General features: G+C 38.5%; 2 protein-coding genes across 2 annotated transcripts; both read left to right on the top strand.

Annotated features, from left to right (window-relative positions):
• The first annotated feature begins 1959 nt into the window (after positions 1 to 1959).
• Positions 1960 to 6330, top strand: LOC112193106. The gene is made up of 9 exons (XM_024333141.2): positions 1960 to 2556; positions 3064 to 3245; positions 3351 to 3635; positions 3719 to 3777; positions 3869 to 3905; positions 4019 to 4090; positions 5100 to 5427; positions 5532 to 5884; positions 6189 to 6330. Exons 1-9 carry the CDS (start codon positions 2404 to 2406, stop codon positions 6271 to 6273), a joined length of 1554 nt encoding a protein of 517 aa, XP_024188909.1. The 5' UTR covers positions 1960 to 2403; the 3' UTR covers positions 6274 to 6330.
• A 4-nt stretch (positions 6331 to 6334) lies between these two features.
• Positions 6335 to 10938, top strand: LOC112193114 (dual specificity protein phosphatase 12). The gene is made up of 7 exons (XM_024333150.2): positions 6335 to 6776; positions 6831 to 6833; positions 7513 to 7565; positions 8017 to 8081; positions 8200 to 8278; positions 9814 to 10116; positions 10472 to 10938. Exons 1-7 carry the CDS (start codon positions 6370 to 6372, stop codon positions 10624 to 10626), a joined length of 1065 nt encoding a protein of 354 aa, XP_024188918.1. The 5' UTR covers positions 6335 to 6369; the 3' UTR covers positions 10627 to 10938.
• The last annotated feature ends 1487 nt before the right edge of the window (positions 10939 to 12425 follow it).

Below are 12425 nucleotides of genomic sequence, written 5' to 3'. Positions count from 1 at the left end.
TCACTATATGGATTGAAACAATCCGGACGGATGTGGTATAACCGTCTAAATGACTACTTGATTTGTAAGGGATATGTTAACAATGAACTATGTCCATGTGTGTCCATAAAAATGACAAGTTCCGGATTTGCAATAGTAGTTGTTTATGTCGACGACATGAATATAATTGGCACCCTTAAAGGGTTAAGGGAAACCGCTGAACACTTAAAATCCGAGTTTGAGATGAAAGATCTTGGGAAAACACGGTTTTGCCTCGGTTTGGAACTTGAGCACCGCAAAGATGGTATCCTGATTCATCAATCAGCTTAAACCCAAAAAATGCTTAGGCGTTTCGACACTGACAAGATTAAGCCTTCAAGCACCCCAATGGTCGTCCGTAGTCTTGATCCAAAGAATGATCCATTTCATCCAAAAGATGATGATGAAGAAGTGCTAGAGGCAGAAGTGCCTTATCTAAGTGCAATAAGAGCATTATTGTACTTAGCACAATGCACAAGACCGGACATCTCATTCGCTGTGAATTTGCTGGCTAGATATAGCTCTGCGGCAACACGGCGTCATTGGACTGATGTTAAAGATATCTTTCGATACCTAAGTGGTACGATTGATCTGGGCTTGTTCTATCCCTACAGAGAGACGATGGATTCAGACTCATCCAATGCCTGGGACGCCACACATGGTGGACTGCGTTCCCTCTCCCCATCCCAAAACGATATAAGTGTTTTGGAAGTTTTGCTGATGCTGGATACCTCTCTGACACACACAAAGGTCGCTCCCAAACTGGTTATGTATTCACCATGGGAAAAACTGCGATATCTTAGAGGTCTACAAAGCAGACCTTAGTCGCTACCCTTTTGAATCATGCAGAGATTATTGCTCTCCACGAAGCAGTTCGTGAATGTATATGGCTTCGATCCATAGTTACATATGTTCGAAGCAATTGTGGTCTGAAGTCTACCACAGATGAGCCAACGAGCATTTATGAGGATAATGTTGCTTGCATTGAACAGATGAAGCAAGGCTACATCAAAGGCGATAACACCAAGTACATATTGCCCAAATTTTTCTACAATCAGCAACAACAGAAGCTCCTCAAGATCAAAGTAAACCAGGTTCGATCTGAGGACAATGTGGCAGACTTGTTTACCAAGTCATTGCCTAAATCCACGTTCGAGAAGCATGTGACAAGAATTGGCTTGCGGAAATTATCTGAACTCCCATGATTGTAGTCATTAGGAGGAGGCGCAGACATCAGGGGGAGATGTCTACATGTTCGTCTCGAAGCGTGAAGGGTGTGTTGTGCTCTTTTTCCCCTTCGAGCGAGGTTATTTTTGTCCCACTGAGTCTTTGTTACTCGGCAAAGTTTTTAGCGAGGCAACGAGAGAAGCACCACATTTGGGCGACACAAGGGGGAGTGTATTCAAGTAAAACCTTATTTTGTGTCTAGCTCAAACTCTAGGTTACTTGACTTAGTGGTAATAGAGTTTGATTAGAAAAATCTAGAGATTCCAATTCAATGTATGATTATCTTTCCTTGTATGATTCAGATTCTATGCATTGTAATCTTATATATAGAGAGGCCCCTATTATCAATGAGAATACACATCGATTTTCTCTCAATTCCCATTTCCCTAAAACAGAAGATATAATATCTCAAAAAAATCTAAAATTAACTTCAAATAAAAAAAAAAAATAGTAAATGGTGGATTGAAATATGAAATTTAATGCGCTTAAGATGAGGGATTAGTTTGGCTTTGTTAGGATACTCTTGAGGACTTTGGTCCCAACCGTGACTGAGTGAGCGTATTACTGTCTCTTTAACGTAACCGACGTGATTTTCTACCTTACTTCCGATTTAAAAAAAAAAAAAATCTAAAATTTGAAAAAAAGAATCGGAGAAAAACGAAGAGGGCCATTATTTTCAGTCCACTGAAATACCGACACAGAATATAGGTGGCAGTCGCGCCACTCTCAATCTCTCCCCATCTCTCTGTCTCTGTCTCTCTGTGTATCTCTAGCACTCGCTTAAACACAAACAGACGTTTCTTCTTCTATAAACAACAAAACCCTCTACGCGGCTCTCCTCTGTTCGGTTTAGCTTCTGCACATTTTGGTCTTCTTCTAGAGTCTCACTTTCTTCAACCCAAAACCCAGAACCCAAAATGTCAATCTTTAACTCAAAAAAAACTGCTTCTTTTCCTCTCCCTTTTCCTCTTCATCGCTCTCCCCTCCGGAAACACTCACATTTCTCACACATTTCGAGGCAGAGGTACTCTGTTGAAGGGTTTTGGTTCTGTTCTTGTCCGGAATGTAATTCTGATGAAAAAAATTGGTGCTTTATGGTTTGGTTTTGAATTTTGTTGATTTGGTTTTGGTGTTGGTGGTGATGTTGAGAGAGATGTGATGACAATGGATACAAGAAGGTCTCTTGCGGATGAGAATCTGCAGAACTCGTCTCTGGTTCTGGCGAAGGAGAGGACTCGCAGGAAGGACCCTCTTGATGATTTTCATAAGTACACTGATGGATGGAATATCAGCAATGATCATTACTGGGCTGTGAGTTCTTGCAACCTCCAATTTGTTTTCGTTTCTGGGTTGTTTGCTGGTTTTGTTTTTGTCATTTGGGTTTTAGTTCAATTTATGAATAATTGAGTGGAAAGATAAAACAGGGCCCAGAAAGAAAGACTGGGACTTTACATATGTAATTGATTGGTTGTTTTCCTTAGATATGTTGTGGATGTTTAAAACCAATCATTTCTGGGTCATTTGCTTGTTTACTTTTTTGACATTCGGTTTTCGTTCAATTTATGAGTAATTGGGGATGGTCAAGTTATACTGATGTTGCTTAAGACCAAAATTGGATGAAGAGTAGAAAGATAAAGCAGGGCCCAGATAGAAAAACATGGACTTTTTATCTGTTATTGATTTTGTGGGTTTTGCTGATATTGTGTGGGGTCTTTTGTTTCTCAAATCCTGTTGTTATGTTTGTGATTGTTTGAAATATATGCATTGATTTTGTTTCTCAGTGCGTATTTTAATGGTGATGTTTAATTTGTGATTTAGTCTGTTGCTTGGACTGCGGTTCCCTTCTTTCTCATTGCTGGTCTGTGGTTCGTGATCTTTGGGCTAAGCTTGACACTTATTTGTTTCTGTTACTGCTGTTGCCCAAGAGAGCCTTATGTTTATTCGAGAACAGCCTATGTGCTCTCTCTCATCTTCCTTATCTTCTTCACTGTCGCGGCAATGTTACACTTCTCTCTCTCTCTCTCTCAATACACATACACACAGAAGTACAGCCTATAATTCATATGAACTGATGGTTTCCTTAAATACTTTTCTGGCCATTCTAGTGTTGGATGCATTGTTCTGTACACTGGTCAGGCAAAGTTTCACAGCGGTACAACAAAGACACTCGATTATGTCATGAGTCAGGCGGATACAACTGTTGAAAGCCTCCGGAATTTGTCAGGTTATCTTGGTGCAGCTAAGCGGACAGGAGTTGACTCCGTCTTTCTGCCATCAGATGTTCAGAGTAACATTGACACGACTATAACGAAACTCAACTCTGCTGCCTCTAAACTTTGTAATACAACTGAAAAGAATTCAAATCGTATAGATGATGGATTGGATAGCGTGTAAGTAAAATCTAAAAGTTCTTGAGCCTTGAACTTTGACCACAACGCATTGGATAAAATTTATCTTTTGCTATGTTTCACAGAAGACTGGCTCTCATTGTCCTTGCTGCTGTTATGCTCTGTATGGCCTTTCTTGGATTTTGTAAGTCTTTCTATTCTTTTGATTAGAGGCAGAGATTTTGAAGATCTGACTATTAGCATTAAATTATTTTTTCCGTCAATACTTGTTGCGGTATTCTCCATTCTGGGGATGCAGGCTTGTGTATACTTGTAAGTGAATCCCTTGAAACCTTTCCTTTTTTATCTTTTTTTCTTTTTCTTTTTCCTTTCTCATAAAAAGCTCCTAAACATTTATTAAACAAACACTTACATACTTTATGCAGCTTGGTGATTATTGGGTGGATTCTTGTTGCCGGCACATTCATTTTGTGTGGTGTATTTCTTCTCCTCCATCAGTAAGTACTGTTTGTTATGATTACATCACATTATTTCCACTTTACAGTTTACACCTATATTGGATTTTCATCTTACCCTTCAATGTGACCTTTAGATGTTAATTTTAGCCTGTCAGATGTAAACTAACTAATGGACTTTATTATGGTTTTATATTCTCTATATTCTAGATAGTCATATGATTGTAGTCGCCGGACCTATTAGGTAAAAATTTTGATACAACTTAAATGATTCTGGGAGATAATTTATTTCTGTTTTTCTTATCCCTGTTCTTTTAGAGGCTAATGTTATAGACTCCAACAGAGTATATTAGTGCCCTAAAGTTTGGTTGCTTAGATGCATCTTCATGCATATTGATCGTGTTTGAATATGGACATGATAAACGTTTGAAGTTGGATAGGTTCATTTCCTTGCACATGTGTAAGCAAACTGAAGTATCCAATTTATTTGACGGTCGTGATGTATGCAAGAGATATTTATGTGAGGAAGCTGTATCTTCTAAGTTCTAACAGAGACTTATGATTCTTAGATACTCCCTCATTTGGATACAGTCTGAAATACGGATATAAAATTTTGTCAAAGAATTTTTTATGTAAACATATCAAGGTTTTATCACTTATGCTTGAAGCTCAATTAAATACGTCTCTTTTAAAGAAAGAAAAGAAAACAGAAGCATTTCAAGTCTTTCGATCGTGTTTGGTTGAATAGAAAGGCTGCTCTTAGATATTCTGTCCACCTGGAAAACTGCCCTAGTTTCCCAAGGAAAATAACAAAATAAAGTCATTTTGTTTAAGCTACTCCCTTCTGTATGTGCTTTAATAACTCTTTCCTAGATCATTTTGTGCTATACATGCATACATTTGAGGGGAAATTGGTCCTGAAGTGGGTTGTTCACATAGTTGGTACTAGAGATGAACAGTAATTGTCTTTGAACTTTGAATGGATGAAATAACTTGTGGAACTCATGACTTACAATTTCATATCATCTAACTTGTTTTCGTATGTGCATAGTGTGGTTGCAGATGCATGTGTTTCCATGGATGAATGGGTCCAGCACCCCACTGCCTGTACTGCTTTAGATGATCTACTCCCTTGTGTGGACAATGCTACTGCTCAAGAGACTTCATCACTCACCAAGGATACAACCTACAAACTTGTGAGCATGGTAGACAAGGTCATTAACAATATCTCAAATCTTAACAATCCACCACCCCAACTTGGACCGTTATATTTCAATCAGTCTGGCCCTCTATTACCTGTTCTTTGCAACCCATACAACACCGATCTCACTGATCGCAAGTGTGCCTCTGGTGAGGTGGGACTGCAGAATGCCACACAGGTAATGTTAATGAAGTATTTACATGCTTCCTTCAGTTTCTTCAGGTTTGGTAATATTTATGTCAGCATTGTAAGGAGTAACACTTTGAACTTTGTCTTGAGCAGGTGTGGAAGAGTTATGTGTGTAAAGTTAATACGGCAGGCATCTGTATAACTCCTGGACGGTTGACTCCCATCTTCTACGACCAAATGGAAGCTGCAGTAAATGTGAGTTATGGTCTGTATACTTATGGTCCATTCTTGGTTGATCTGCAAGACTGCACATTTGTCAGGGACACAGTCACCGACATAAGTAATGGGAATTGTCCTGGCCTTCGAAAACATAGCAGCTGGATCTACATTGGGCTGGTAATGGTATCTGCAGCAGTCATGTTATCGTTGATCTTGGAAATGGACCTGTTATCATGCCCGGTATGCTATGAACCGCTAATTCGAAAAGGCCCAACTGGTCTCAACTTGTGAGTACTCAACTCAGTTGTCAATACTGCTGAAAAAGGCAATGGCTTTATGCTTATGATTTTCTTTTTAGTAGATTCAACTCGGAAGTTCGAAGCATTTTTTGTGAGTTTTATCAACCCATTTGGCCATAGAATAGCTTTTTGATGTGTTTTTTTTCTAGTACATTGTACTCAAAGCTTGAAACTTTTTGTGTAAATTGGTGAACCCATTTGTCCAAAATGGACCAGTGTTCTGATTGTTGACATAGGCAAAGGCTTTGTGTCAACTTTTGAATTCAGTTACTGTTTTGTTCTGTAATTGTAGGCAAGCAATATACAGGTCGGTTTTCGAATGCAAGAAATGCCACCAGTCTTATTCAAGCAATATACAGGTCTGTTTTTGTGTGTGAGAGAGATAATAAAGCCTCTCTAAGAAAGTTGAACAGCACCACCCAGAGCAAGCAAGCTTTACTTTTTTAATCAGTCAAAACAGTTCACCGGCGATCATGCTGCACCTAGTTCGCGAGAATCTCTTCATCGGCAACATCACCGACGCCGTCGACGTACTCCAGAACGGCAGCGCCACCGTCACTCACATTCTCTCCGTTCTCAGTTCCGCCTCGATTTCCTTCTTCTCCGAATACAAGAAGGGTCTCACCATCCCCACCAAGGAGATAACCAAGGTCTACGCCGGCGGCGGCGCCGCCTCCGCCTCCGAGGATGGCTCCGGGGGTAAGCTGCTGTACTTGTTGGAATATGCAGGGAAGGATTTGAAGCTGGTGAGAATGGGGGTCCCTGTTAGGGATATGGAGAGTGAGAATTTGCTGGATTATTTGGAGGTGTGTCTGGATTTTATTGATAAGAGTAGAAAAGAGGGGTCTGTTTTGGTGCATTGCTTTGCTGGTGTGTCTTTGTTTGATTTTCGTTGCGAAATGAGTTAAGTTTAGCGTAGTTAGCTCAAGTAAAGAAGGTACCTTTCTTCGGAATACCGTGTTTCAGCTCAATTGGAACAACTTGTCATGTAGTTCCCATTTGTCTTTCAGTGCTATGTTGCTATTGGGATGGGAGCAAAGAAGTAAAGATTTTTCATTGGAGAAGTTCTAGAATAAAGCTAGACGATACTAGTGTATGACAATTGTAATAAATAGATGAAACTAGGACTTCAGTTTCAGAATGGATTATGAATCAAATTAGGGGAAATTTGCAAAGTGTTTCAGTTGAAAAGCACCATAAATTGAAAGGGACTTCCTCAAATCCATCCATGTAGAAAATGACGCCGTTAGGAACATACAATTGTTGCTTGATAATGGCCTGATAAACCAGGTTAACGGTTTGATGGATGGACCGAAAAAGTGAAACAATTTGACGTACATAAGAGGCTCTTACAATAAAGTAGAATCTTATATTATATATTCTGCATATATAATTGACTCTTTTTTTTCAAATTCAATGGGAAAGAGGAAAAATGTGGCTGATGCCTGCACTTTTTTTGGGGCAGAACTATGGACGTTTTCTGGTTTGTATGTGTGCTCGTTTTACTTTAATCACAAGGTCATCATGTATGTCATAAGATACAAATAGCTTTTTCAGTTTTCTGAATTGTCAAGCTTAAAAGGGTTTACACCCGTGTTTGCATGTGTTTGTTGCAGTGCAGCTATCATTACAGCATATCTTATGAGAACAGAACAGTTATCGCAAGAAGGTATGAGCAGATCATTGCTTGTTTAAAGTGTTGTCAGTCTATAAATCTTTATCATCATCATAGCTGTTATATTTTGGAAATCCAACATAACTGTTTCTATGACTTGGGTAAATAGTAGTTTTTGGCATGCTTAGTATATAAACTTTAAACAGTTGAAGATAGAAAAGCTTTTAAGCCATTGGGATTACAAAATGAAGGGCAGAAACTGGACTATACATGTTCAGTTGCTCAAGTATTATCCTTTCTTATTTCTTTGGAATAAATTTTATAAGGTCTAGAAAAACAAGAGCTTTTGAGTAGCTTGTATAATGTCCCAAGTAAAATAAAATGAATAATATATATGAGTAATTCAAGTCAACTGAAAGGATAGGAGATTGGGCAATCCTTTGTTGCTTCAGCATTTACCTGGTTTTTTTTTTCTGTTCTTTTTGTTACTTGTGCATGCCTGCAGATGCGCTAGGATCCCTGCGACAGAGCTGTGAGTTTGTTTGCCCCAATGATGGTTTTCTAAATCAGGTGATGCAAGGCTCTTCTATACCGCATTATTTACAAGGATTATACTACTGCATACTGATTTCACTGTATATAACCTATCATGAATTTTCCATTTATCTTCTCTTTTATTATTTTTCAGCTAAAAATGTACGAAGATATGGGTTTCAAGGTTGATCATGCCAGCCCCATATATAAGTCTTTTCGCCTCAAAATATTGGGTACCTACTTTTCTTCTGTTTCGCCTATTTTCTGGTTGGTCTGCCTCAATCAAGGATATTGATTTATATGTTATGCATTTATGTCTGCATTTATGTGAGCGAAATGTTCCATGGACACATAGAGTAGGCTCTAATGCATATGCTATCAGTTGATAAATGTATCATGGTCTTGAGCATTGTGATATTCTTATTTAAAAATCCTTATTACGTAGGTATTGAGGAGCACTGGCCTACCTAACAGGTTGTGTATCCTTGGAAGTAAGGCTAGCAGTAATCAGTGTTTCAATCCAAGTACTTTTTTTCCCCTTAAAATTCAACACAAGTAGTTTAACCAATTGAAACTATACAAGACCCATGAGATGTTTTTTGAGCATCAGAGGTGTAATCTATCCAAATATATGTTTTGTCTCATCTAGGTTGGAGAAAATAAGTTAAAGACAAGCGGGTGAGACTTTTCAGCTGATAAATACTGGAGGTGTGGGATACTTTCATTTCAAAACTAATTACCTTTCTCCCCACTGGGGATGTTGGTTCAGATTGTTGGTTGATTATTGCTCAATAAATGTCATTTTGAGAAGTGGGATGGTTGGAATTGTTTAGCTTGAGCAAGAAATGAGCAATCCAGGATCATGAGGAAGTCCCAAAAGAAGTTGAATTTCTCCCTGCTCCCCCCCCCACCTCCTTCCATAAAGCGATATAATTATTATTTTTTTGTTTTCCTGTATATTCAAGACATATCTACCATGCATACTTATTTGTTACGTTTGGGCTCTAGAAAGAACTACAGGGTTCTCAGTCAATTTTAGCTTCTGGTACCAGCTGGTATTGTATATACCAGTTCAAAGACATCGAGGCAGCTATTGCTTATAATCTGGTACCAGCTACTGTATTGTAATACAATTCTTCGACACTCTGGTACAGTCGTACGGCACATTTCACCTGATCTGCAGCGCAATTTTTGGGGGAGGGGGGAAACATGTTTGGAGGCTGCGGTCTATATTTCTGACGACGAAACTGTGTTTTGGGGGCTAGTTGGGGATACTTTAAGGTTCCAAAAGGAAGTGAAAACAGTCAAAGGTTATGGCATAAAAGTACCATAAACAAGTTTCTCTACCAGTTACTTTCTTAACCTATAGCTTAAAGTGACATAACCCATACAAATACCTGATAAATTTGAATCAGCCTTGGCAATAAAAAGAATCAGAGTCTTTAGGCAAACTAACTTGAGAAATATCTACATATCCTAACTAATATTATCTTTATTATATTTGGCTGCTCCTCTACCTTGGTAATTGAATAGTGGGGTGTGGTGGTGAAAGGCCAAAAGAAATGCCTCCCATAACAGCAGTAACAATTTTGGAAAGAATGGTAATTGCATGCGACTGTTCCTTTATGTTTACCATGTCAGATTTTGTTTTGCTCACAAGACATATTTAGTTCTGCTTACTTACTCTTCAACCATTTTGATGGAAGTCTCGAATATCAGTGGCTAGTGTGAATTTCCCTTTTGATTGAAGAATTTTTGCCCTTTTCAGGTGAATCTTATTATCGCAGAGATAAAATAGACAGCTCCAAATTTGGTGCTGATCCTGGTTTGCCCAGTGAAGTTACCTCTCAAGTGGAATCATCTCCAATCGGAGGAAAAAATGGGACATCTGCATTTCGCTGCAAAAAATGCCGAAGACTTGTTGCAGTACAGGATAATGTTGTGGACCACATTCCAGGTCAGGGTGAGACATCTTTTGAATGGCTCAAGCGGAAAAGTAGCAACTATAACAACTTTGAGGATTCTGAATGTTCATCCATATTTGTTGAGCCTCTAAAATGGATGACAGCAGGTAATTAGGTCTATCAATCCTTATTTCTAGTCTTCTTTTTTTTTGAAATGATTTCTAGACTTCTTTGCTGGTCTATAATTTTGATGAGTACTGTTTTCTTAAGTTTTAACTGTACTACCTAGCCTCTTGAAAAGCGATTCCTCGGTTCTTTTGTCACTTGAGATTAATGTATTTAGTTGCAGCCAAATTGTCAATTATTCTCGACAAATTTACGGCTTTTCAGGTGCATCTTTTTTCTCTATATTTTGAAAAGTAATAAAGCAGAACTTTTTATTTTTTTATTTGTGATTTTCTGTTCTTTGTGATTTAGCCTAGGAAATAATGTAATCTGTTTTGGTTGTTCTCTATCACCCAGTGGAAGAAGGTGCAATGGAGGGCAAGTTGTCCTGTGCACATTGTGAAGCTCGTCTAGGTTACTTCAACTGGTCAGGCATCCAATGCAGTTGCGGGAGCTGGATCACCCCCGCCTTTCAGCTCCATAGAAGCCAAGTGGACATGAGCAGCGTCTAATATCTCTGAAGATAAAGCCTTTGGGAGTTGAGCCCACTTCAAAAGATTAGTTCAAATACCTCCAAATGGTAGTTTAAGTGTCAGTTACTATTTAACAATATATATAGTTTTCAAGATAACAGCAAGCATAGAAGAACAGGAGGTTTTATGGTGTTTTTCGCACTGTTTGTAACTCCAAGACCAAATTTGAGTAGCTGCAGCTCGAGAAAATGCTGCGCTTTTCTCCGATTCGTGTTGCATGAAATTTGAGTTATCATTGCAACAGGAACTGGTTTAATTTCTTGACTGATCCAATATTGTGCTGTCATGTAGACTGATCCAATATTGTGCTGTCATGTAGTTATATATTTGGCGTGATTTTTTTTTGGTCATTATTTGGTTTGGTTGCTATCTGAATTGGTCGGTTCTTGGAGAAGATCGATGTTACAGGGAAGTAATTGCTCTTCTTCTTGTGCTAACTATTTACATATTTCCTATGTTGTCTGTTGCCCGGTTCTGGGCGTCTGTTGTAAACTTAGTTGCTCATTTCTGGGCGTCTGTTGTACTTCCTCTGTTCTATATATGAAAGTTTGCTCTTGTTCAAGAAGAAAAAAAAAAATTGGTTTTGACAATTAAATGACAGCTATTCTCTTTATTTTGTTCAAAGTTCAAACTGTTATGACAAATGTTTGGCACTTCGTATGAGTTCGGATTAGAATAAATAGTTAGAAACATGTAGTGGCAACTGATCTGAATGTAGAACTATGGATAAAAGTTCCAGTAAAAATGCATGAACAGATGCTGTGGCTTCCACAATCATGGAACAACCATGAATGCATACACGTTGCTTATTGATGTTTGTTTGGTGGCTTCTCTTTCATGAAAGTCCAGTGGCCTCTCTTAAATTCTTAATTTGATGCATTGAGGCATTTCGAATGGTTGTATTTGGATGATTTGCTCATCCAGTTCCTCGACTTCTAGAGAAGCAGGATTCATTTACTTGCTCTCCCATATTTTCATCATGAAGTCTCTTAGTATTCAACTTTAAGCTTCGTATGATAATGCCTCAAGTGAAAAACCAGCTCGTTGAAAGTGAATCTGCATGTAATTGGTTCTGGTACCCAATTCCGCAGGAACCCCGAACTGCTAGATGCTTACAATATCTAAAGTACTAAATAATGAAGAAAGCTTGGCACAACTGTACGTAAGCCATCATGTATTGTCACACAGTGTGATAAATGCATGTTTGTGAACTTCTCAACTGTTTATAAGCTATTCACTTCTGCAGACCTTTGGAATATGTGTGTTTCGGAGGCCAAATTTGTTTGTATTTAGGAACAGTAAAGCTTTATTGCTAGTTTCAACCTCATCAATTCTATTGATGATCATATTTGCAAACCTTTATACAAAGGGGGACAACCCCTCGGTGGGCGAAAAAAAGTTGCTCTCAAATACTCTGAATGCGTTCTAACATAACATTGCACCAGATTGACAAGGCTTTTTAAGGGGAAAGAAAATCATCAAGAGTTTCCAGTAGATATGCAAAGTTGGAAATGTAGACCGATCAAATTCAAGTTTGAAATGTACAGTTCTTAATCACTAGACAAATTTACCAAGCCATTATTAATTGCCAAGGTTCGTTGAAGGTTGCAACAAAATGAGGGTGGTCTATGGAGTTGTGTTTTTTAACATAAATATCTCGGAGGGGGTTCTATTGTTAATCCTGATTATAGAAACCCTGCTCAGTGTTCAAGCAAATGGAGGGGTTTGATGTTAGGAGCTGAGCAGCACCAAATTAGGCGTGTGCAAGGGAGTTATTT

This window comes from Rosa chinensis, chromosome 1 (genome assembly GCF_002994745.2).
Source record: "Rosa chinensis cultivar Old Blush chromosome 1, RchiOBHm-V2, whole genome shotgun sequence".
Lineage (NCBI taxonomy): Eukaryota > Viridiplantae > Streptophyta > Magnoliopsida > Rosales > Rosaceae > Rosa > Rosa chinensis.
This window is presented reverse-complemented; position numbering and strand designations above follow the sequence as displayed.